Source organism: Rattus norvegicus, chromosome 10 (genome assembly GCF_021556685.1).
Source record: "Rattus norvegicus strain SHRSP/BbbUtx chromosome 10, alternate assembly SHRSP_T2T, whole genome shotgun sequence".
NCBI classification, from domain to species: domain Eukaryota; kingdom Metazoa; phylum Chordata; class Mammalia; order Rodentia; family Muridae; genus Rattus; species Rattus norvegicus.
In genome coordinates this window covers 101,359,276-101,383,510 of record NC_141543.1, presented here as the reverse complement: position 1 = coordinate 101,383,510, position 24,235 = coordinate 101,359,276, and the positions used below count along the sequence as shown (strand labels likewise).

At 39.6% G+C, this 24,235-nt stretch overlaps 1 protein-coding gene across 11 annotated transcripts in view; it reads left to right on the top strand.

The window, feature by feature from the left end:
- Positions 1–24,235, top strand: part of Abca8a (ATP-binding cassette, subfamily A (ABC1), member 8a) — a 69,895-nt gene that overhangs the window by 1,692 nt on the left and 43,968 nt on the right. For 4 of the 11 annotated variants that reach the window (XR_015630687.1, XR_015630684.1, NM_001281824.1 and 1 more), the window contains 15 exon segments: positions 2,651–2,752; positions 4,418–4,622; positions 7,810–7,974; positions 9,983–10,086; positions 10,722–10,948; positions 12,706–12,847; positions 13,103–13,288; positions 14,269–14,410; positions 17,734–17,899; positions 20,764–20,822; positions 21,106–21,216; positions 22,111–22,280; positions 22,692–22,811; positions 22,986–23,124; positions 23,634–23,724. Coding sequence is in view for 7 of the 11 variants with exons in the window: in NM_001281824.1 (NP_001268753.1) it covers positions 2,657–2,752; positions 4,418–4,622; positions 7,810–7,974; positions 9,983–10,086; positions 10,722–10,948; positions 12,706–12,847; positions 13,103–13,288; positions 14,269–14,410; positions 17,734–17,899; positions 20,764–20,822; positions 21,106–21,216; positions 22,111–22,280; positions 22,692–22,811; positions 22,986–23,124; positions 23,634–23,724 (2,123 nt within the window). In the remaining 4 variants the exon portion in view is untranslated. 11 annotated transcript variants of the gene reach the window in all.

Below are 24,235 nucleotides of genomic sequence, written 5' to 3'. Positions count from 1 at the left end.
AAAGTCTTAATGAGCTTAATGAAGAGTCACCCGGTTTTTTGTTTTCTTTCATGTGCAGCTTCCAGAAAGGCTGGAAAAACTGGAGTTATGTGTGATTCCTTGGTTGGGGTAAGGGAAGATGTTATATTCAACTGTGCTCTGAAAGTTCTCTTTCCAAGGAACGATCTGCTAGAGTGAAATATCTCTATGAATTCCCACATTGTGACAGTCAATTTCTAGTGTTCACTTGGCTGAACTGTGGAACCGAGCTGATCAACGCTAGTTTAGCCGTGGCTGTTTCACAGTCTGGATGTGAGTTTGCGAAACATGCCCATTGGTGTCCCACCTGTGAATTCAGCAGGCCACACAGTCCAGGAACCAATTCCTGAAAGTACCTGGATTATTGTTTTCTCTCTCCACACATTTCTTCCTCTCTCACATTTTTTTTTAATCTGTAGGTTGCCAGATGTTGGTATAGTTGTGGTTTATTTTTTGTTTCGCTGAAGAGCCTGGATGAACGCATTAGCCTAATTCTGAAAGTCTCCTTCTTCCCTACAGACTCAATGAACAATTTTGCTACAAGTGGTAAAGGCTGAGACTAATTTTCAGTTTCTGTAGGAGATGGGCTGCTCTGCTCCTGTGCTCTCCTTCCTGACTGCTCATGCACAGGGCCTAGACATCCAGGGCTAGCCTCCATGTCCGTGTCTCCATAATGTGCTACCCTGCACCAAAGTCATCTATCCATCCACAAACTTCGTGGTATCCATGTACATCACACACACACACACACACACACACACACACACACACACACACACACGCAGGACATACTTCCTATTCTTGGTTACTGCTCTCCTAAGGGTAGGATGACTGGACCTGCCAAACACTGCACCTACACCTAGGAGTCAGACGTGCCCTTCCATCCCAATCCCTGTGGTGCCTTTGGATAAACTCCAGCTCAGCATTAGCTGGCTATCAGCATTCAAGAGAGACCTCCCCCTGCCCCCAAGTCAGTCCTCAGCAGAACCTCTCAAGCTACTTGTTTATTTCCTCTCTAAAGACCACTAAGTAAAAAGAAAATCCAACGCATAGAATTATGCCACACAAAAAACGTTGAACATTGCTATGGAAACTTCTCAGAGTCTCTACTTCTTTATTGACTGGGAAGCAGGTATCCTGTGGATAATAGTACCCTCCTTGGATGGAATTAGTGGGCACGGTGCCTACTGTAACCAGCATCCCTTTTCAGAGAAGAGTATTCAGAAAGTTATGGTTTCTCATCAAGCTCACCCTCCAGCAGTGCCTGTCACCTTTACCTTGTCATGAGCATGACGCTAAAACACTAAGCACCACTTAGCCCCGTTCTCAGCTTCCCCCATCCCCCTCAAACACACCTTTACATAATATGCCTACCCCCTTAAAAGGACAACTACTTCCTTTATAATCCATTTCAGTTTGATTCCCCCAGAGGATCAACAACAGCAAGTTGAGAGCATTAGGTCACAGCTTAGGAGTTTTACACCCAGCTAAATCTCAGCCTCAAAGCCAGCTTTACCACCGCCTCAAGCACATGCTCAAACACGATGTCTCTTTCCCGTGGCAAACTTGGAGTGAATTAATATACCTAGTCAGTTCATAACCTGTACAGTAACATGTCTACTTTCATGTTCTATAAAGACAGAGCCAAATTTCCTTGCTCCGGTGAAAAGGATTAAGAGTATTAAGGTCCTCATCCAGTACTTTGAGTCCTTGTAGACATTTTCTTCCATATTTGCACAGGGCACCAATACTGTTTATGACACTGTTGTCCTTGTCATGTGAGAAAAGAAACTGTTAGGATCCAAATCCTGCTATGTTTACTACTTCAGCAATTCAGTGTTTTCCCAGATTAAGTTTTCCTCCCAGGAAAAGTGAAGTATGGTGTTTTTCTCACATTGAATTAATATACCCATTACATTGTACAAGAGATGTTGATTTATATGTAAAGAGCATCCATGACTGGATATTTTTCTTCTTCTTCTTCTTCTTCTTCTTCTTCTTCTTCTTCTTCTTCTTCTTCTTCTTCTTCTTCTTCTTCTTCTTCTTCTTCTTCTCCTTCTCCTTCTCCTTCTCCTTCTCCTTCTCCTTCTCCTTCTCCTTCTCCTTCTCCTTCTCCTCCTCCTCCTCCCTCTCCCTCCCTCTCCCTCTCCCTTCCCCTCCCCCTCCTCCTTCTCCTTCTTCTTTTCTCCTTCTCCTTTTCCTTCTCCTCCTCCTCCTTCTCCTTTCTCTCCTTCTCCTTCTCCTCCCCCTCTTCCTCCTCTTCCTCCTCCTCTTCTTCCTCCTCTTTCTCCTCCTCTACCTCTCTTTCTCTCCCTCTCCCTCTCCCTGCCTCTCTCTCTCCTGTGTGTTTAAATGACATTATTTATGTATGTATTATTGTACACATTAGAATGTTAATACATTTTTGATGTATGTTGTTTAAAGGAATACACTTTTGAAGGAGTCTCGAAGTCAGAAGAGGAGATGGGAAGGAAATAGAAGAGAAACCCAGTTGATAAGCAATGAATTGCAGAATCTAAGTCCTTCCTCTGGAGTAAAGGGCAGCTAGGCTCTGACATCTGCAGAAAATTTCTTCTTAAGACCTTAGTATTTATTGACCCTTCTATTTGTTTTTTTTTCTCTTATTAAGCAGACCAAGATGGTGAAGAGAGAGATAAACGTGTGGCAACAAACATGGGCCTTATTGTGCAAGAATCTTCTCAGAAAAAAGAGACTGAAAAGAGACACTCTTTGGGTATGACTCCGGATCTGCCCTGCTTCCTGTGTGGGATGGTGCAGTATGTTTCCTGTGTGCAAGGGCTGGAGACATCCCTGGGAATGAAATCATTCCTCCACACAGAAGGAGGGGGCCATTCATTAGGGACAGCATAACAGAGGCCAAAATGAGAATATAAAAAATACCTTAAAACCCTGCAAAGCCATTCCAAACTATTCTGCCCTCTCAGATGAAGATAGTGGTGGATCAAAGGGACAAAGTTAATGGACACATACGCCGTGATGACAGAGCTAATGGCTTTATCTTTGAATTGATCTCTCTCTCTCTCTCTCTCTCTCTCTCTCTCTCTCTCTCTCTCTCCCCTTTGCTTTGAGAGTTAAGTATGTATTTTGCATAGTAGTGCTCTACCTGCATGTAAACCTGCATGGCAGTAGAGGGCGTCAGATCCCATTACAGACGGTTGTGAGTCACCGTGTGGTTGCTGGGGATTGAACTCAGGACCTCCGGAAGAGCAGTCAGCGCTTTTATCCACTGAGCCATCTCTCCAGCCCCTGGATCTTTCTCTTTTAGAAAGGCATTTGGTTTCTTAAGGACACAGAGACTTTGTGAAATCAGCATAATTGTGAAGAAAAATGTTCCTATTTATGTTATCAGTGCAGCAAGGTAGCATTTGCAAACGGAATTGTGAGATTATTCAAAAGGACGTATTCAGTGAACTTTTTAAAAGCCAAGTATTGGGGGAAAAAAGCAAACAAATGGTTGGTCAGGTCACTTAGAGGGTAAAACCGCTTACATCTATGCCTGAGGACATGACTTTGACTCTAAGCTCACATGACGGGAAGAGAGAGCTGACTCCCATGGGTCATCACTGACTTCTGCATGTGAACCGTGGTCCTTGTGCATACAAGTGAGCCTGCATGTGTGTGTGTGTGTGTGTGTGTGTGTGTGTGTGTGTGTGTGTGTGTGCCTGTGCCACATGTGTGTATATGTACAGGTACACATATACACAAACATGCACACATATGCACATTCACATTCATACATACTCATATATACACATTTTGGAAATTAGAACCCTTTAACGTGATTTGTTGTTTTCAACTCACAGTATCCTTCAGAAAGTCCTAGCAAACTCTCAAGTCAGTGTAGTATTCTATGGTCCTGGCTTCTTGTTGCATTTTCTATCCTGCAGTTAAAAATATGACCAAAATAGTAATTATTATTAAACTATCAACATCAACAATAATAATTATTAACTTGTCTTAGAACTATTTCCATCCTCTGATTCTTGCAACAAACTCGAACTGAGGAGTGCTGGAGGGAGGCTGTGCCCTGTCACAGCCTACTACTGCACTTTTAAAAAACAATTCATCTCCTCATCCTGGAGCACTATTTCCAAGAGGAGGCCAGGAGTATAGGAGCCATATCTGTACCCTTTGGAGGCTGAGGCATGAGGATTCCAATTCAAAGTCAGCTTAGGGTAGATAGCAAGATAATATTTTTAAAAAGTCTTGAGAATTATAGGCAATGCTTAATTTTTGTAGAAGGAATGTTCTCTCTCCAAATATGTCCTAGAATACAGAGAAATTTGAAAATTCGTCAACAAATGTCATAGCCATATGGTAAAATGTTTGACTCATTAGAAATTACAGTTATCTTCGTTTCTTTCACCTGGCTTTGTAGGAACTCCTGTACACAGCATTTATACTACTTTGTTTATCTTTATTTTTTGAATTGCATGACGTTTATGAGTTTTCGTCACTGTCTGATGTGGACTTGGGACGCGTTGATTCATTTAATGACTCCACCTTTGTGATTGCATACACACCTGTCACCCCAACAACTCAGGAGATAATGAACCGTGTCTCTTTGGTCTCTTACATGACAGGTGAGTTTTCTGATAAGCCAGAAGGAATCTCTCTTCTTAGTTCGTTTGGTTACATGCATACACTGGTTAATGTATAGTTTACTTGATAATCTCTGGGGTGTGTGTGTGTGTGTGTGTGTGTGTGTGTGTCTGTGTCTGTGTCTGTGTCTGTGTCTGTGTGTGTGTGGTGTTCCATGTACATTAATATTCAGGTGTAAAAGCAAGCAGAGGCCCAAATAGGATGTGGGGCTGTCTTCCTTTATCATTCCCATCTTATTGCCCGAGACAGTCTCTCACTGAACTGGAAGACCATTGTGTAGGCCTGGCTAGGATGACTGGCCTGACAGCTCTCTGAATCCCTCTGTCTATGTCTTCCAATGGCTAAGCCATATCTAGCCATATCTAGTTTTTTATATGGGTCCCGGCAAATCGGAACCAGGGTCCTCATGTTTGTAGGACAAATGCTTTAACCATTGAGCCATCTCTTCAGCACCTCACTTAATTATTTTTCAAAAAGACTTACTTTTATTTAATATGTGGTATTTTTTCTGCATGTATGTTTGTGCATTACATGCTTGCAACACCATTGGAGGCCAAGAGAAAGCATCAGACCCTCTGATTAGAATTACAGATGATTGTGAACTACCATGAGGGAGCTGGGAACTGAGCCTGGGTCCTCTGCAAGAGCAGTTGGTGATCTAACCACTGAGACCTCTCTCCAGCCCCATCTGACAAATCTTGATTATCAAAATTATCTAATTGTATCGCATATCAGCACGATTTCCCTTGATCACATCTGGGCCTAAGAATAATTAGCATTGCCTTTTTTTAAAATTGAAAACTCAATTGCTGACCCTTTAACACATATAGATTTCCTCATTAAATGAAAGTAAAATCTGAGACAAGTTATCACCGTGTATCCCAGGCTGGCCTGAATCTCATAATCTTGAGTCAGCCTCCCAAGTACTGTGATAACCTTGTGTCACAATAGGCAGCTACAGCATTCGATTTAAAAAGTTCTTTTAAAATGAGTTCTTTGTTTCAACCTTTGCTTTCTGTTAGATTATTTACACAGAAAGAACATTATGAGAGTCCAAAGAACGTGGTCACAGTTTTACTTTTCATAATGGTAGTGCAGCAAGAGTGCTGGGGGGAGCTTTTGGGATGGAATGGTTTAGCTGTATTACTGTGTAATACTTCAAGTATTTCCTAAAGTGCCTTTGAGAAGCCTTTCACCTCCTTTATAGGATCAGGTCAATGGCATGCAATGTATCTTTTTCTTTAATTATTTATTTTGTGAGGACACTGTAGCTATCTTCAGACACAACAGAAAAGAACATTGGATTCCATTTTAGATGGTAGTGAGACACCATGTGGTTGCTGGGAATTGAACTCAGGACCTCTGGAAGAGCAGTCAGTGCTCTTAACCACTGAGCCATCTATCCAACCTGCATGTAATGTATCTTGAGTCTTTCACTTGTAAGTGAATGCTAATGCCTATGGTTTTAAGTAAAATGACAACTTATTACCTGTGTGTCTTGTTCTGAGTTTGTCCAGTAGAGTCTCGAAAATCAGTTTCAACAAGGTTAGAAAGGCACAGGTAGAAATCAAGTATATCTTTCCTATTAGAAACAGCTCAGGTTCTGAGCCATCCCATGAAGTCATCCAAACCACGTCAACCCAAAAGAGCAACTGAACTTCAGAATGTTTACTGGAAGAAAAACAGATTTTTTTCTTTTTCACTTCTCTTAAATACAAGTTCAAATCCCACAGTGATCATTAATATGAAGCAAGGAAAAAATACTAAAGAAATCTCAGCTACAGTGATGGTCCCGTGATGTCAGTTGAGCCCTAGCGTGACGATGGTATCTCAGAAGGACCTTGTCATTAATTGGTGGTATTCACATGGTCCGTCAAAGGCACTACTGTAAGATTGGTCGACCTGTCGACTGGACCCAGTCACTGGAAGTCTATAAAATCTTTCCTCCCTTTCATAGTCATATTTTATCCATAGGTTTGCTCTGGCTCAGGGAACATGCTTTTATATTTGGACTCCGATCTCAGAAGCAGATTCAACATGTAAGAGTTCACTCTCACCACAGTGTATGTTTTGGCAAACCACCTGCTACTAGGAGTCTGTGGCCATAGTTCCCACACTATGCTGAGGTTTTCCTTCCTATCTCTGCCTTCCTGCCCACCATGGGCCACAATAACACAAGACATTCCAAGCCTGTTTTCCCTGGCACCCCACTAACCACTGATTTTGACCCTGAACCTGATGGTATGCACTGGGCACCGTACCCTTCCATACTGAAGCCACTTCTGTTCTAAGATCATACCCTGATCTGACTTGCCATCCAAGACCCACATCTCTCTATTCTACAGTCTTCAGCCTGACCCTTCATTTTATAGATGCTCTCTTTGGAGTGAACATAATGGGTTTTTAGGGAAAATAAACTTGACTAATATCTTCTCCCAAGGAAAAAGCAATGTCTAATTAAGCTACACGTACACTCATGGTTTTTGTTTTGTTTTTTCTTTTTTTCAATTTTGAACCCTTCTCTTCCTGTACAATCGAAAATACTCCAATTGGAATGGTAGGTTATTTTGCATCATGGGAATTTGTTATTAGAGTATATTGAAGAAAATAACTATTTATGTGTATGCCTCTGATCTTATCCACAACCTTGGAAATATATTTTGGACATTTTTAGTTTGGGTGAATTATCCAAGGCCATTATACAATTTGGTATTATTTCCATGATTAAAATTTTTATCTAGGAGGGAATGGAATAAGTTCCTATGATGGTTTGAGAGAGAACTGGAGCCCCATGCTCAGACATTTGAACAGTGTGTACCGTTTGTGTTCTCTGAGGACACTTAGGAGCTGTGCTCCTGCTTAAGGAATTGTCACTGGAGGCAGGTTTTGAGAGCACCCTACTTACTGCCTCTGCTTCATACTTGCATTTGAAGATATGGGCTAACCTCCTCTCATCCCATGCCAGTGACTTGCTACCATGGCTTTGGCCTGCCACAGTAGGATCTTCTCACTCTGGAGTCATCAGCTAAAATCAGCTCTCTCTTCCTTAAGTTGACTTTGCTCATGGTGTTTTAATCACAGCAACAGGAAAGTAGCTAAAATGGCCTCTCATAGGGATTGTGTATAGAAACTTACTTATAGTAGTAATATTTTTCTTTTGAATGCCAGGAAGAGAAATATTGGCTTTTCCAAACAAAGAAAATATGACAGAGTTCATTTCAAAACATTATGATGATGCGGTGGGGATCATATTCTCCACCGCTTACTCCTATCATCTGAAGTTTATGAAAGGAACCAGGATCCCAATCATAAAGGAGCATCAGGACCACACAGGTAACTGTGCAGCTTCCCACATTGGACGGCTTTCCACTTCTCTAATGTTATAAGAAATGTAGGGAATATGTCCTGGACAACATGAGAAAAGAGGACCTTGACTCAAGAATTTGTTTCCCTTACATTGGCTGGTGGGCATATCAGTATCACATTTTCCTAATTGTTAATCAATGTAGGAGGTTCCAGCACACTGTGGGCAGTACTGTCCCTAGGGAGGTGAGCCTAGGCTGTAAAATAAATCTAGTTAAATGAGCAATGGGGAGCAAGCCAATAAGCAGCATTCCTCTGTGGTCTCTGCTTCTTGTTCCTGCCTTGGCTTCCCTTAATGATGTAGTATAACCTTTAGGCTAAAATAAGCCCTTTAATTCCCAAGTTACTTTGGCCATAGGGTTTTATTACAGCAACAAAAAGCAAACTTGAACAGGATATTAATTAATACAGAACAATAAGCTTCAGTAACAAAGGCAGGGGACCAAGGAGGTAACTCAGTAAAGTACTTGCTGTGCAAACAGTGGGCTGGTAGTTTGATGCCTAGAACACATGGTGGTGAATGCTTACAATGGCAGTGCTGGAGAAACAGAGAGATGTGGCTCCCTGGAGAGCCAGGCTAGTCCTGGGTGCCACTGAGGGCTCCATCTCACAAGACAAGGTGGATGGTTCCCATGAAACAACACTCAGGGTTGACATCTGACCTTCACCCATGTGTGCACACATGAGCATACACGTTAGCTCATAATTTCCATCCCCACTATAACAAAGGTAAAGTTGATTTTTAGAGGTTAATAAAATTAGACAAACAAGAAATTACACACACACACACATCACACACATGTGTGTACACAAACACAGACCCTAAACTAAATCCATGTAAAAGAGAATTTCAATAGCAGATAGATCACATGCTAGTTTCAAGAAGGTATTAGGCAATTTCAAGAAGATATATCCTTAGCCAGATGTGATAGCTTAGACCCGAGACAAGAGGATGGTTGCAAGTTCAAGGCCAGTGTGGGCTATCTACTGACTTTCAGGCCAGCTTAGGTTACTGAATAGGATGCCTTCTTCAAAACTAAAACTAAAACTTAGTAACAGCAGGAGAAGGTTTGCCTTTCATCAAAGGTAAGAACAGAGGAGGAATATTGCATAGGAATACAGACTTCTTTTAAAAAATCAATAGGCGACCATAAAGATTAGGAATGTGCTTGTTCTGGGATGAAGAGAGATTTAATGGGTAGAATAGGACCACAGAAGAGAAAGGGAATTGGCGCCTTCTAGACTTCACTTCTTAAGGTGCATAGAGCCACGTGCAGATGTTTCTTTGCTTGCCATTATGTCATTGTCAAGTCTACATGTGCCTTCATCAATTAAAGATATTTTAAAGTTAATATAGCATGGAACAGATTTCCTAATTTAACGTTGGCTTATCTTTAGTGAACTGTAGTTAAAATTTCAATAGAGGGAATTTTACATTTGACTTTTGGTTTTTCAAAGTAACTTTTCTTCAAATGTCTACTGAATTATTATCTTATGAATTCCATTTACTCTCGATTTTATTATATCTCTTCTCACTTGAAAAATAGTTGACTAGAGTGGGGGTCTTTGTCTTCTTCTAGACTATTCTACTGCCTTTGGGTAATCTTCAAAGTTATTTTAAAATATTAGTTCAAAGATTGGGAGTACAGCTCACTGGTATGATGCTTGCTCAGAAAGTATAAGGCTATAGGTTTAATTCCCCTGTGTCAAACTTTAATAAGGATGATAAATAACAACAACCATAATAATAAATACAAAAGGAGAAGGAGAACCTCAACAATATGAATAGAGAAACGGAAGACATCGTGAGAAAGCACTGACTCTTAGAAAATGTAGAAGCGAGAACACCTTCTAGTGTACTTGGCCTTACTATCTTCACTTCAATAATTATTGATAATTATACATTTGGAATTGTATGGATTTCAAGGCAATAAATGCGTCATGTCCCACACCTCATATTTTCTCTTTGTTCTCAAAGCTCATTGTTTTCGATATGAACCTGCCATTTCTTGTGACCTGTCAGCCTTCTGGAGACATGGGTTTGTGGCTCTTCAAGCTGCCATTAACTCCGCCATCATAGAAGTGAGTGCAAATGTCTGATGACAATTATTCAGTTTTGTGAACCTATTGAGACAGCTACATTCTCTCACTCCCATTTACGCTTTCCCGATGATTTGCTACTCACCCGCCCAGATTTCTCCAATAAAGTTCACCAAAGTTGCTGCATTACCAGGGATAGCGTAGCAGCAGCAACACAGACGAAGCAAGACTTCTTTCTTTAGGGAATCAGTCCCCTTTGGAAGCTGGACATGCAGTCACATAATTATTGGAACAGGAAACACATGTCACCACAGCATGGTGAATGTGTCTGTAAAGGAACACAGAATATCGGCTTAGATGGAAGGATTCCTGTGAAAGAGACCCTTATCACTGAACGATGGGGTGGGAAACATATTTACTTTATATAGTAGGAAAAGGCGTTCCAAGAGACGAGAACAGACAATGAAAAACATGAAGTTGATAAAACATGGAGTAATGTGGGCAGAGCAGATTGAGAGATTGGACTCTAGAACCCAAGTAACCGAGTTACAGAACACCTGAGAAGAAACTCAGGCCAAAGTCCAATCCAGATAAGTCACATATGTTCAGTGGAAAGAGCATGTTTCGCCTAGACATCATTGCTGTTCATGTTTTCCTCACGGACAATCTTTGTTTAGGTCACAACAAATCACTCAGTGATGGAAGAGATGATGTCACTTACCGGAAAATACATCAAGATAGACTCTTTCATTGCGCAAGAAGGAACGACGACCGACTACTTCCTTTTTTTATGTATTATTGCTTTCTCCCCACTTACCTACTATATCTCAGCTGGTGTTACAAGAGAAAGGAAGAAGATGAAGGCCTTTATGACAGTGATGGGCCTTCGGGACTCAGCATTCTGGTGAGTGAGTGGAGGGGCTCAAAAAAGGCAAGCTTCTAGGGACAAACACCATTGGTAAGCAGGAGGTGACTCAGCTGGCAAAGCGCATGGCTGGCATGCATAAAGACTTGAGTTTGATCCTTAACACTCTATAAACTTGGGCATGGTGGCACACAGCCACAATCTCAGCTCTTGGAAGGTAGAGGAAGAAAAAGCAGGAGTTCAAGGTCAGCCTCAGGTTCATGGCAGTGTCCCAGACAAAGCCGCTGTCATCATTAGAACATTCTTGCATTTGTTTTTCTGAATTACATGGGATCTCCCTGGTGAGATGCTTCACAGAAAAGGCCTAAGACTTGGTCACACTTAAGTCTGAGATGAACAACGAGTACAGGTTTGTCATGAATTGATAATTTCAGACATTACATAAGCAATATCTATAGCTTTCAGATTCATGAGAAATCTAATAGTTGATAAAAGGCTTGCTTTAAAGAGGCGGCTTGCATTTCCCCTAATGCTGTCAGCCTTCATGCTCTGGTTACCCTCAACCATAAAATTATTTTCACTGCTACCTCATAATTTTCATTGCTCTTACTGTTGTGAATCATAATGTAAATAATTTTGGAGATGGGGTTTTATCAAAGGGGTCATGACCCATAGATTAAGAACCTCCATAGAGGTTTCTGTTTTTGTTAGAAAAAAAACAACCAATTTAGTTGATCGCTTAAATGGGATTTTTTTTTTTACTGGTCATTAAACTTTATGTATTAGTATGTGTGTATTCTTGTATGTGCACATATGTGTACATGTATGGTGGCCAGAAATCAACTCTAGTGTCACATCTATGGTTCATTTTATTTATTCAGATGGAGTCGTTCACTGGCCTGAGACTCAAGGATTAAATTTGACTGACTATAGATTAAATTTGACTAGAGAGATCTTGTCATCTACTGGCCCAGGAAATCTGTCTTCCTTTCTCTAGTTCTGGGATTACAAGCATTCATCTGTTCACAGTTTTTGCTTGTTTGTTTCTTTGGCTTTTTGGTTTTTTTTTTGTTTTTGGTTTTTTTTTTTGTTTTGTTTTGTTTTTTGTTTTTTGTTTTTTTGTTTTTTGTTTTTTGTTTTTTGTAGATTCCGGGAATTGAACTTGTCTTCATCTTGCATGCCAAGCACTTTCTCTACCAAGCTAGCACTCTATATCCCTTTATCAACATTTTAAAGACTTATAGAGTTAAGAATATAAGGATTTTAAGACTACAACCTGTCAGATAGTATTAATGAAGGAAAGGAAAATGGGCAAGTATGTGTTTTGTAATAATAATATGAACCCAAAAAATCATCCTATCTTAAGTAAAATGTGGCTGGTGTTAAAGAATATAGAACATTTGATGTCCTATAAGGACAAAGAGAAACTTTGTTATATGCACAAGACAGGAAAGAGGGTAAAACCACAAAAGAAGAAGCTAGAGCAGAGAAGCTTTGCACAGGACAAAGAAACTCTAACTTTTCAGCAATCGTAACTCAACAAGACACACGCGCCGCCATACTTGATGGAAAAGACCGTCAGTGTGCTTGAGATTCATATGGATCTTTGTATTATTCCTAAGTATAAGATATTTACAATCCTAAACCACTACATTTGGTTTATACATTCTAGAAGATCCTGTCAATTTTGGTGCGACGGTGAGTGTGTGACTGAGAGAAGGGTCACATGCGTACCCAGAATAGGACCTCTTTTTTGTCTCACCATGAATACTAATAGAATTCTGTCTTTGTGTCAGGCTGTCCTGGGGTTTGCTCTATGGCGTCATTGTCTTCATCGTGACCCTTTTCCTGACATTCGTTGTATATTCCGTCCAATTTGTCTTTATGACTGGATTTATGATGATCTTCAGTCTCTTTTTCTTCTATGGCTTATCTCTGGTGAGTTGGTGATGACAAACTCCACTTGGTTTTCAGTCTGAGAAACCAAGTTGCTACCAATCGGGTGACTTCTGTATATACCTATTTTGTACTTGCGTGAGACAAGCTGTAGTGGAAGAGTATTTATCTATAGTTCTGTGTAGCTTCTGTAAGGTAAGTAGAGGAAATCTGTAGGTTTACATAGGAAATCATTCGTTGTGTTATAGTAATAACTCTCAGATAAACGTAAACTGACTGGGTCGTCTCTTCTTGTAGATCTCTTTGTCTTTCTTAATGAGTGTCTTACTAAAGAAGTCTTTCCTCACCGACTTGGTGGTGTTCTTCCTCACTGTTTCCTGCGGAAGTCTTGGATTCGCAGCATTATACAGATACCTTCCTGTGTCCTTGGAGTGGCTTCTAAGTTTGCTAAGCCCTTTCGCTTTTATGCTTGGAATGACCCAGGTGAGTGGGAAGCTAGCGAGCTTACCAATTATATTCCTGAAAGATGTTTCTCCCCGGAACTGAAATTGTCTTAGAGTCATTTCTACAGGTGACCTTTTAAACACTATGGCTCAATGGAATCTACTTGTGAGATTTCAAAGTTGGAGAAGACACTTTCTCCCAGAAAATAAGTTCTGTATGTAAAAGAAGGTGAACAGATTCACAATTCAGTGTATATTCAGTATCAGTATATATATATATATACATTTAGTATATATACTGAATATATATTTACTATGTTTTGTCACACTCCAAAGTTTGTTATTTAACTTTAAATTTTGACTTTAAACTGATGCATCCCAGTTAACCACCTTATTTAATTTTGAAAGGATAATGTGATTTAATTCTGAAGCAGTAACATAAAGCAAAATAAAATGAACATGAATATTTTGGATGCTCAACCATGGTCTAAGAAATCCCTTTTTGATCCACAAGTGTTTTCCCTTCCTCTACTCTATTGACTCCTTAACCTGATCAGACAGACTCTTGTTCTCAGCTATGGAATAAGTCCAACTATTTAATCTCCATTATGATGTGATGATAAGAATTGCTATTATATATAAATATACATATATATAAATATGTGTACTCACACACACACATATGGTTATGGATGTCAAGGTCTTGAACATATGCATGTTTACCTGTGTGCAGGCACCTACAGAGGCCAACTACCACACCTTCTCTAAATTCCTTTTCCTTCTAATGCGTGTCTCGCTGAGAACACACATTCACTCTGCTAAATGTGATTACGTAAGTGCGTTGCCGTTCTAAGCATTTCTGATTTCCCATCCAAATCTGTGATCTGCGCAGCTGAGCAGTTAGACTTTGCCTTTCAGGGATGTAGCAGAGTGTAATAGTTTCCATCCATGAAACAGCTAAGCTCTTTCTAAAAGGTGACCATTTGCCTTTAACTCACTGGGCTATTTTTTAATTTACAGCTCTTGCGCTTGGACTATGATCTGGAGTCAAGCGGGCACCCCACAGGCAACCCCAATGTAGTCATTGCCACCGTTTTCTTGCTGTTCTTTGATGGTGTCTTCTACCTGATGTTGACATTCTACTTTGAGAAGGTTTTACCGGGTAAGCAGTTCTGTGATAAGACATAATGGCATGCTTGTGATCTCATTTCTTTTTTATTAATTATGTTTTTCACATAGTGAGATTTAAAAACATGTCCTTCCATGCACATTCCAAGAGTTTGCCCATTTTCAGGATAGACAATGAGCACAGGCACTCAGGGAGGACCGGCTCTTTTATCTCCCTTGCAACGTACCAGCTCGACTTGAAAATCTGAATTTTGTTCATGTGAAATAGGCAGCCTCTTCGATGAGTGCGTGGGCTGTCAATTTCATTTTACCTGTCTCTTTTTCCTTCCTACACCTAGCGTCTTTGGTTCCTTAATGTTTGTGGTTGTTTACAGATCTGTAGTTCTAAATTCTTTCTGCATATCTGGGCCATGTAATGACTTTTATTATGCTGAATAAGCATAAATATTCATCATCTATACTATGAAATATAGCTTAAAATCACTGCTCCCCTTTTTACTGAAATTCTGTGGAATTTTGCTGAAAATCCCCTAAGTCTCTGTCTGCTATTTCGGCTCCCATCCTACTCTGCTTTGTTTATGAATTCAACCCTTTATCTCCACATATATCAGATAAGACCGCAGTTTTCCCACTGTGCTTAATTTCCTTCATTTAACAATAGTTTATATAATGGCATGGGTGAACTAAACTATTGTTAAATGAAGGACATTTATAATTGTATTTCCTTTCAATTTATTAATCCATATAAACTTCTCAACATCTGTGATTTTGGTCTTGTTGGCTACTACTGCTCAAACACCCTGAGAGGCTTGGGATAGCCCAGGACTCAGTTAATACCTGTGAAAGGATCCTTCTTTGCTCCTGTCTACCATACCTTCCCTGCTCAAGAACAGACAGCTCTTCTTATGTTCGCTTCCTCTTCAAGAGGCCACGCCCAGGGCTCCGTCCCAGAGCAGCTATGAGGGAACACATGAAGAGAAGGTGACTCAGGAAGAGGCACCAATAGTGGGGTCGCTTTCTTCAGTCAATAGTCGATCTGCCTGAGTTTGAGAGAATCAAGCACCCAGAGAAATTGTCTCTGTTAACTTTTTCAAAGTTTACTGAATAATAATTTACTCAACATCTTTGCTAATGTGTATAGCACAGATAAATAATTTGAATATATTTATATGAATGTATATATCTCCTTGGTTACATATATGTGTAGGTATAGTATTTCATTATATATTATATATATAAATTATATATCAATTATAATTTATATTATATGTAATTATATTATATAATTATAGCATATGATTAATATAATTACAATAGGTATATAACTAGTTACATATAACTATGATTACATACAAAGATTATATTTAAATATTTTATTTCCAGTACTGACTAAAGAAAATGCTTTAGTGAAGAAAATGCACATTCTAAGGAATTTTGACCCAATTTATACAATTTTGCCAAAGAACCATTTAGAAATATTTTTATGCTTTAATGATTGAAGCTTTTGCTTTTATTATTAAGCCAAAACAAATCCTGGTTTGGGGATCAAATTTTAGTCTTTTTCCCCAGTGTACTCTTATTTCAGATGACACAAAACTGCTAACCTTTCATTCTCCTTTTTTTATTGGATATTTTTTATTTCCCAGTTTCCAGGCCATAAGCCCCCTATCCCATCCCCTTCCCCTTCTTCTATAAGGATGTTCCCCCTTCCCAACCACCCCCAGACTTTCCCCTACACTAGGGGAGGGAGGTCCAGCCTTGGCAGGACCAAGGGTTTCTCCTTTCATTGGTGCCCAACAAGGCCATCCTCTGCTACATATGCAGCTCGAGCCATATTATAGAAAGGCGTTACTTTTTTTTTAACCCCTAAAGGTTTCTTATTCCTTGAATTCCCACCAAGTGTTGTAGTTGACAAAATCTACTACCTCCTATGTCTCTTCATGTTAGAGGCATCTTCAGCAAACAGTTTCTCTTTCACTTAAGCAAATTAAGTATGGATTTCGTTTTTTTTTCTTTGGGATGTTGACCAAAGCTTGAGCAACATGTGATACTATTCATATTTTTCTCAAGGCTCAACTAAAAATATAAATTTAAATCTAATTTGATATATATGCTTTCCATATATTTGCTTAAGAATATTTTATGTTTTTAATACTTCCCACTTCTGTATTGCTATGTATGTTTGTATATATATATATATATATATGTATATAGATATATGTGGATATATACATATATAGCCTTTATTTTTTTAATTCATTTTTAGGAGGTATATTTTTGATGAATGCAGAGCATTAAGCTGGCAGGTTTGTTTTTATTTGAACAGTGCAATCTTGCTGAATTTAACCTCCTTTAAACGTGTGCTATCACCATCTGTCTTCTGGCTCCTGTGTTCCCCGATGGGAAGTATTTGTTCACTCTTATCTTTATTTCCTTTTATAATGTCAATTTGCTTCAGCATCTTTTATGATTTTTCTTTTCTTTCATTGCTTTTGAGCTTTCCGATTTGGAAATGAATTTGTGTCACATGTGTGTACGTGTCAGTGTGTGTGTGTGTGTGTGTGTGTGTGTATGTGTGTGTGTGTGTGTGTGTGTGTGTGTGCATACCCATGCGTAGGTAGGTACATGCTCATACGTAGAGTTCCTTAAGCTTTTAAATTTATGACTTTAATTTTCAGCAATTCTGGAAAAATGAGAAATTATTTAATTTTCTTTACTTTCTCCATTATTTTAGGACTCCTTTTTATGTATTTGGCATGTTCAGATAATCACATCGCTAGCTCAGCTGCTGTCCTTTTATTTTTATTTTTCTTAGCCAAAACGAGTTGACACGACAAGAGGAACTTAAAGACAAACAAGATTTACTCTGACTACAGTACTTAGCTTCTTCTGCCCTTCATTTCTTCAAATTGATGGGTTGTACACCTTCCCCTTCTTCCTCACAGCCCATCAAATAATTTTGTTATTCTGTTGTCTTCCATAAAAGGTTCATTTAGTAATTAATAATTGTTTAATCGACTTTGTAAACTCACAATATTTTTGGATATGTAATTTACTAAATTGTCACCCTTTTGGTGTCTGTATAGTAACTCAAAATATATTTAGAACTGCACTTTGGGTGGCTCAAGAACAGAGAAGTCTTTAATTTTGCATTATGATTTCTTTTCATTTTGCTCAAATTTTTGTTGCTTATGTAGTTAATTTGGTACAAATAACTCCATTTTTCTTTAATATTCCCAATGTCAAAACAGTCAGGATAGTGTCTTCTTGTATTTATGCTTCTCTGTTTATGTTTAGAGGTGGAGAGGGGACTTAGGACAATGGCTGACCCAATGTGAAATTACTCTGCTTAAACAGGTGAATATGGACGTCGACACCCACCTTTGTTTTTCTTGAAGTCCTCATTTTGGACAGGACAAAATCCAGCAGATCGGACTGTCCTTGACAATGAAAGGGACTATGAGTTTCCTGATGACTCTTTTGAACCTGTGTCTACAGACTTCCATGGGAAGGAAGTCATCAGGTGAGATCAGACGTAGTGTGGATGAAGTTGGACTGTAAGGCCGTGCTATCCTCAGCCTAAAGCTTGCTCCAGACATGTAGCTCACCCCTGCAGACCCTCTATTGAGTCCTTCACAGGCCTCTGACCTGATCTCACTTACGTTGCCTGTCATTCTCTGTCCATTATTCTTTTAAAAACTCTAGCCTGCTGCTGTTAGTGCCAAACCTAAGGCAATAGAAGCCACAACTCAGCAAAAGTCCTCTCTGCCTGTCCCTTGCTGCTTCTATTCTCTCTTCCTTCCCTTCTTGTCTTTTTCTTCAGCTCACGGCTTCACTCCTCCACCTTATCAGTCACACCATCCATTTTCCTTCGCTCATCTGAACATTCCTTTCTTTATGGATCCATCTTTCCTACAAAGAAGACCAAGGAAAAGGGGACGAGGAAAGTGAAAGCATGGAGAAGAACAGGAAATCAGATCAGCGTGCCTGTAGGTCATGCACACCTGCATTCTGGGTTATAATAAAACAGGTGTTTCATGTGGTACAGGTGGCATTTTGTTCAAATAAAGAAGAAATTATATTATATCCCATCGAGGCCAATTAATTCTGCCTAGTTGCATTGGTATAGTGTGAGGCTGCCCACTGGTGGCCTATCACCTCCAAGGAGAAGTGACTCCCTCTTAGCAACTACAACTACCAATGACTCCTCAAGTAGGAGTGTCTCTCATGAATCCATCCTCCAATTATTGTAGAGTCCTTACTTGCTCGATCTTGCACAGATAGTCACAGCTCTGTAGGTTCGTTAGTGACAGCCATGTCACGAGCAGGAATAGAACTTCACAGCACCTCTCTCTGTCTTTCACCTTTCATGTTCTTTCCATCTCCTGCTCTCCTGTGTTCCCTGAGCCTGGCAGGTGAAAGCGTTGGTATTTTCCAGTTTCTAATCATAAGTTTCAATTTTTAACATGAAGCCTGCCCCATCGATATCCTTCTCGCTTTTCTTTTGGATAATTTTTAACCTCAGGCAGAGAAAGTCCTATTGAGACACTGTTTTTGTCTACTAGTCTCTCTCATCTTCTCTCTGATATCTCACTGAATGAGAAGTGAGGGGAAAGAATAGGGTGTTAGTGTTTAAATGGAAGTGAGAACCTAATTTTTCTTTCTTTTCATTTAAAGTATTTTTATTTTCACGCTTTATGTTTTGGTTATTTTCTTTCCCTTCCCCAACTCTTCCTACATCCTGCCCTACCCACCTAACTTCATGTTCCATGTCCTTTGCCTTTCTCAGCCCTCCCATCACCAAACCAAACCAACCAAACAAAAACAATGCCAAAACAAAACAAAATAAAACAACCCCCTGCCCCAAAAGAACCCACTGAGTTCATTAATGTTGACCTGTCCTAGAGTATGGTTGAGATACTCAGTTTCACTCCATGGGAGAAAAAGAATTGTCCCTCTCCTAGCAGGTATCAGGTACAAATAGCTTCTTGGTTAGAATGGGATCCCATGTCCACTTCTCCATGCTGGAGTTTTGTCTGGTTTGAACCTGTGCAGGGCTTGGCCATTCTGTCCCACTCTCTGGGAATTCATGTGTTCATCTGCTCTGTTGTGTCTAGAACAGTGGTTCTCAACCTTCCTAATCCTGTGACCCTTTAATATAGTTCTTCATGTTGTGGTGGCCCACAACCATAAAATTATTTTGTTGTTACTTCATAACTGTAATTTTACTACTGTTATGAATTATAATGTAAATATCTGATATGCAGGATATCTCATGTGTGACTCCAAAGGGGTCATGAACACAAGTTGAGATCTGAGGGTGTAGAAGACTCTGTTTCCTTGGCCTTATCACCATTTCTGCCTCTTACAGTCTTGTCGCATCCTCTTCCTCATAGGTTCCAAAGCCTTGCTTGAGGGGAGAAGTTTGATAAAGCCAACCCCTTTACGGTTGAGTAATCCAAAGTTTCTTACTGTGCACAGTGCCTACTTGTCTCAGTGTTAATTATCATCTACTGAAAAAAAGCTGTGGGAAACCTATTTTAACCAATATACATAAACCCTGAGTTGCTTTAGAAGAGTCAGTTGGGTGCAAAAACACTAAATGTATATTTAGCTGACAGAACACAACCAGACAGATCACATGGCTACATTTCCAGAGCTAACGTGATTTTAAATGGCAATATATAGAATTTAGTGTCCAACAGTACTAAAAATTTATTAATATTTACAGCCCTCTTAGTGATCATAATCTTCCTCATATAATGACTAGCATCTGATACTTTTCATGGACCACTTCTTCAACATGCAACACGAAACATATATACTGTTAGTAGTTCTTCTTTCAGCACAAGAAAGCAGAGCTCTAATAAATAGCTATACTTATTGACTGTTTAATGGTTAGAGTCCAGGGATGGCTAGCACTTCTGATACTGTTCACGGGATTTCCTCTTCTTGCCATTCTATACTGCCTGGCTGACTTGAAGAGATTCTGAACCTTGTGCAGATGTTTTCTCTAACATTTGTAAAAATGTATGCTCCCTACTCAGCCGTGCTATGGTAGCTGTCTGGGTTGTATCATTGTCTAGTTTCCCCATCACTACATTTGGTTTAGATGAGGAAAAATGCTCACAGTGGCTCGAACAGTGTCCAAGCCTTGGCCCACACCAAAGGAAGCAGCCTGTCTTCCAGGTGAGCTCAGGTACTGGTCAGTTTTTAAAACACTGACCCAAGTACCATTGCTGTCTAACCATAGCTAAGTCAAGTTCACATGCTCTCTCTCATGTCCTTGCCATCCAAATTCACCTAAAGATTCCAGCCAGACTCGGAGTTAGATAATAAAGAAAACCATTGCTCTTTAAACCATGTTTCTCTTGCTCTCTTTCTCAGAATCAGAAATCTTACAAAAGAATACATACAGAGGTCTAAGCGCACAGAAGCTTTGAAAGGTAAGTAACTAAGATAGAAAAATATTGGGTTTTAGTTAGCTAACTTTTCTCTCAGTAAGCAATTCTGGACTCTAAGTGGGTGTTGACTCTCCTGTCTCTCAACCCCCCACAACTGATCTAATATTGCCATGCTGTGTAAGTTTGTAAAGTGGAAATAGAGTATTACTTTTGATTTAATAAGTGAATGAATGTGCACTTTCATAAATTTTAGTCACACTATCAATACATAGGCACTAGATGGGCCCCAAATTAAACCTTCACTTTCATGCTGTTTTCCTCCCAGATTTGACATTGGATGTATATAAAGGCCAGATTACTGCAATCCTTGGTCACAGTGGAGCTGGGAAATCAACGCTATTAAATGTCCTTAGTGGACTGTGTGTTCCCACCAAAGGTAGGAAACAAAGACTTTCCTCTAAGTTGGCAAATGGATCATCTGTGCTTTGGTTAGACATCTGAGTATTAAGTATAGGCAGAGATAATTAAATTAACAGTTACTGACATGCAATTTATATTATTCTTTTATAATATATATACATATAACATTAACGGAAATGTACAGAATTTTAGTATTTTGTAATATTTAAAATTTTATAGTTTTAACAGTTTTTTAATAGTTTTTAACAGTTTCAATACATTGATCATGCTTTTCTGTATAGATAAAGTAATCTCGAAAATTAGCAACTTTTAAAATATGACTGGTAAGTCCTCTCAATTTCACTGTTATCACTCTAGGTTATGGCCTAGAATGGATTTACCTACATGTCTGAGACTTTAGCTGAGCTATTCTCCCCTTCCTCCTCTCCCCTCCCCCTCTCCCTTTGACTTCCCCTCTCCCTCTGCATTCTCCTCTCTCCTCTCTTTTTTCTCTCTTCTCTCTCTCTCTCTCTCTCTCTCTCTCTCTCTCTCTCTCTCTCCTCTCTTATCCCTCTTTCTGGGAAATTTCTAGGGCTGAAGTTCAAACGAATTTGAGCCACAGACAGAATCAATGCCAAGAGAAAACGACTTCTCTGTGTTCTTTGTCATTGGCTCCTATTCCATTGTTCCAAGCAAGTGGGGTGCATAGCTGGGGAGGCAGAGAGGTTGATCTCATTTCTTGATGATAAAATGTAGAGTGTACCACATTCTCAGATGCAGGTGAGATCGAAATGCTAAGACAGAATTTGGAAAATATGATGCCAGGAGTAAGAGAAGATCACATGCCTGATTTCATTTGATAAAGGTTTTTAAAGTTACATTAAGGATGCTATGCTATCTTGATGATGTCTTTTAAAACCATTATTTATAGGTTGGGTCACTATCCATGATAACAAACTCTCAGAAATGACTGACTTGGAAAGCATCAGCAAGCTCACTGGAGTTTGTCCGCAGTGCAATGTACAATTTGACTTCCTCACTGTAAGAGAAAATCTTAGGCTTTTTGCTAAAATAAAAGGGATTCAAGAAGTGGATAATGAGGTACATGACATGTTACACTAACATAAAATTTAAATTTTTAGTAAAAATGCTTAATCCTTTTTGCTTTGATTTGGGGTGTATTAAATTACCCATGTATCGATATGTTAAGGTTGGCTGTGAAAACATGGGAATAGCAAACTCTAAGATGTAACCCATGATGTTCTCCCAGACCATTAAATACATTCCTTTAATCTTAGCAACTCTTAGATAAGTAACGGAATTTCTTCATACTCAAATAAGATTGAATTACGAAGAGGTAAACAATTTCCCCCAAGTCGTAGGTCAAGTAAGAGTAAAGTCCTATGAATCCCAAACAGAAGACTCTGCTTATTACAAGTCATTATATTTTATGGTGCTGGGTATAAAGACCTTTTAGTTATGGCTTGAAAGTTCGTGTCTGTGCATGTGCAGGTACAAAGGGTTTTGCTGGCACTGGAGATGAAAAATATTCAGAATACTCTTGTTCAAAACCTAAGTGGTGGACAGAAGAGAAAGCTGACATTTGGAATCGCCATTTTAGGAGACCCTCAGGTAAGTCAGACTGGATTCACTGATAAAAGTAATCTGGACATCAAACAACCTTCTCGTTCAGAAAGGGCACTGTGATGGAGGTAATATGGTGGAGCAGTGGAATAAGTACACACCTAGCCTGTGCTCCCTGCTCCCATAGTCAGTGAAAGTTACTTCCTTTGATTCTTCCTCTAGATTTTCCTCCTGGATGAGCCCACTGCTGGGCTGGATCCCTTTTCAAGGCACCGGGTGTGGAATCTCTTGAAGGAGCGCAAAGCAGACCGCGTGGTCCTCCTCAGCACACAGTTCATGGATGAAGCTGACATCCTGGCTGGTAATTGCTGGCTTCCTTAAGCATCACGATGAGGACTTAGGTCTGAAAATCTTAAACTATTTTCTTTGCTGCCGCTTTTGTACTGTTAGATGCTATGAGCCATAACCAGGAGCTCTTTTAGGCAAAGGTTTGAGGTGTCTTTATCCCTTCATGTTTACAGCATCATGGTGACACAATGTCCTCTTTAGCTCACTAACTGCAGGATAAATGCCATTGCGTTGAACTCCATGACTGAATAAATCAACCTGACAGATCTGTGCACAACCAGCTGGAATACATATGAATGCTTATGCTTATCAAAAATGCTCATGTAACTCATTCTGTGGAGGTGTCTGACACATGAATAATTTACATGATCATCAAAGATTATGTTGGGTTTTTTTTTTTTTTTGAGCCATGATTGCATCCAACAGCAGTATTTAAAGTTTTATGAACTCTTAGGCAATTCATTGTATCTCATATTTCTCTAAAATAAAACATATCTCCCATCACTGCTTCTTCCTTTTCAGATAGGAAAGTGTTCATCTCCCAGGGGAAGCTGAGGTGTGCAGGATCTTCCTTGTTTCTGAAGAAAAAATGGGGGATTGGTTATCACTTAAGGTAGGCTTTCTAGGGGGAGGTGGGGGTAGATGAGAACTGGGCTGGAGAAAAGGTGGTCCTGGGGGAATCATTGCAAGAAAGGAGGCTGGCACAGAGATGGGGAAGAGTTAAGAGGAACGAACAGGGGTGGGGACACAACTGGAATCGTATATGCATATGAAAATTGCGAAGAATTAATAAAAATACATTTTGAAAGAAAATTCATATGTGTATAAATGTGTGTGTACATGTGTACACGTGTGCACACCTGTGTGCAAGTAGGAGGAGGTAAAGGGTGAGAGGGTGGGGAAGACTGGAATAGAAGATACCTGGCCTACCATAGAGGAAGTATGAGAAAAACCAAGCAAAGAAGTTAAATGTCGACCGTATTTGGTTATTCCAATGTCCCACAACTTTTCCAAACCTGACAAGACTGTATTTAACCTCATTATTACCATTAACCCAGAATAGTAATACTGTCTCTTAACTAAGGTCCTAGTTTGCATTGACTGATTTAGCTCTTTATTTCGTT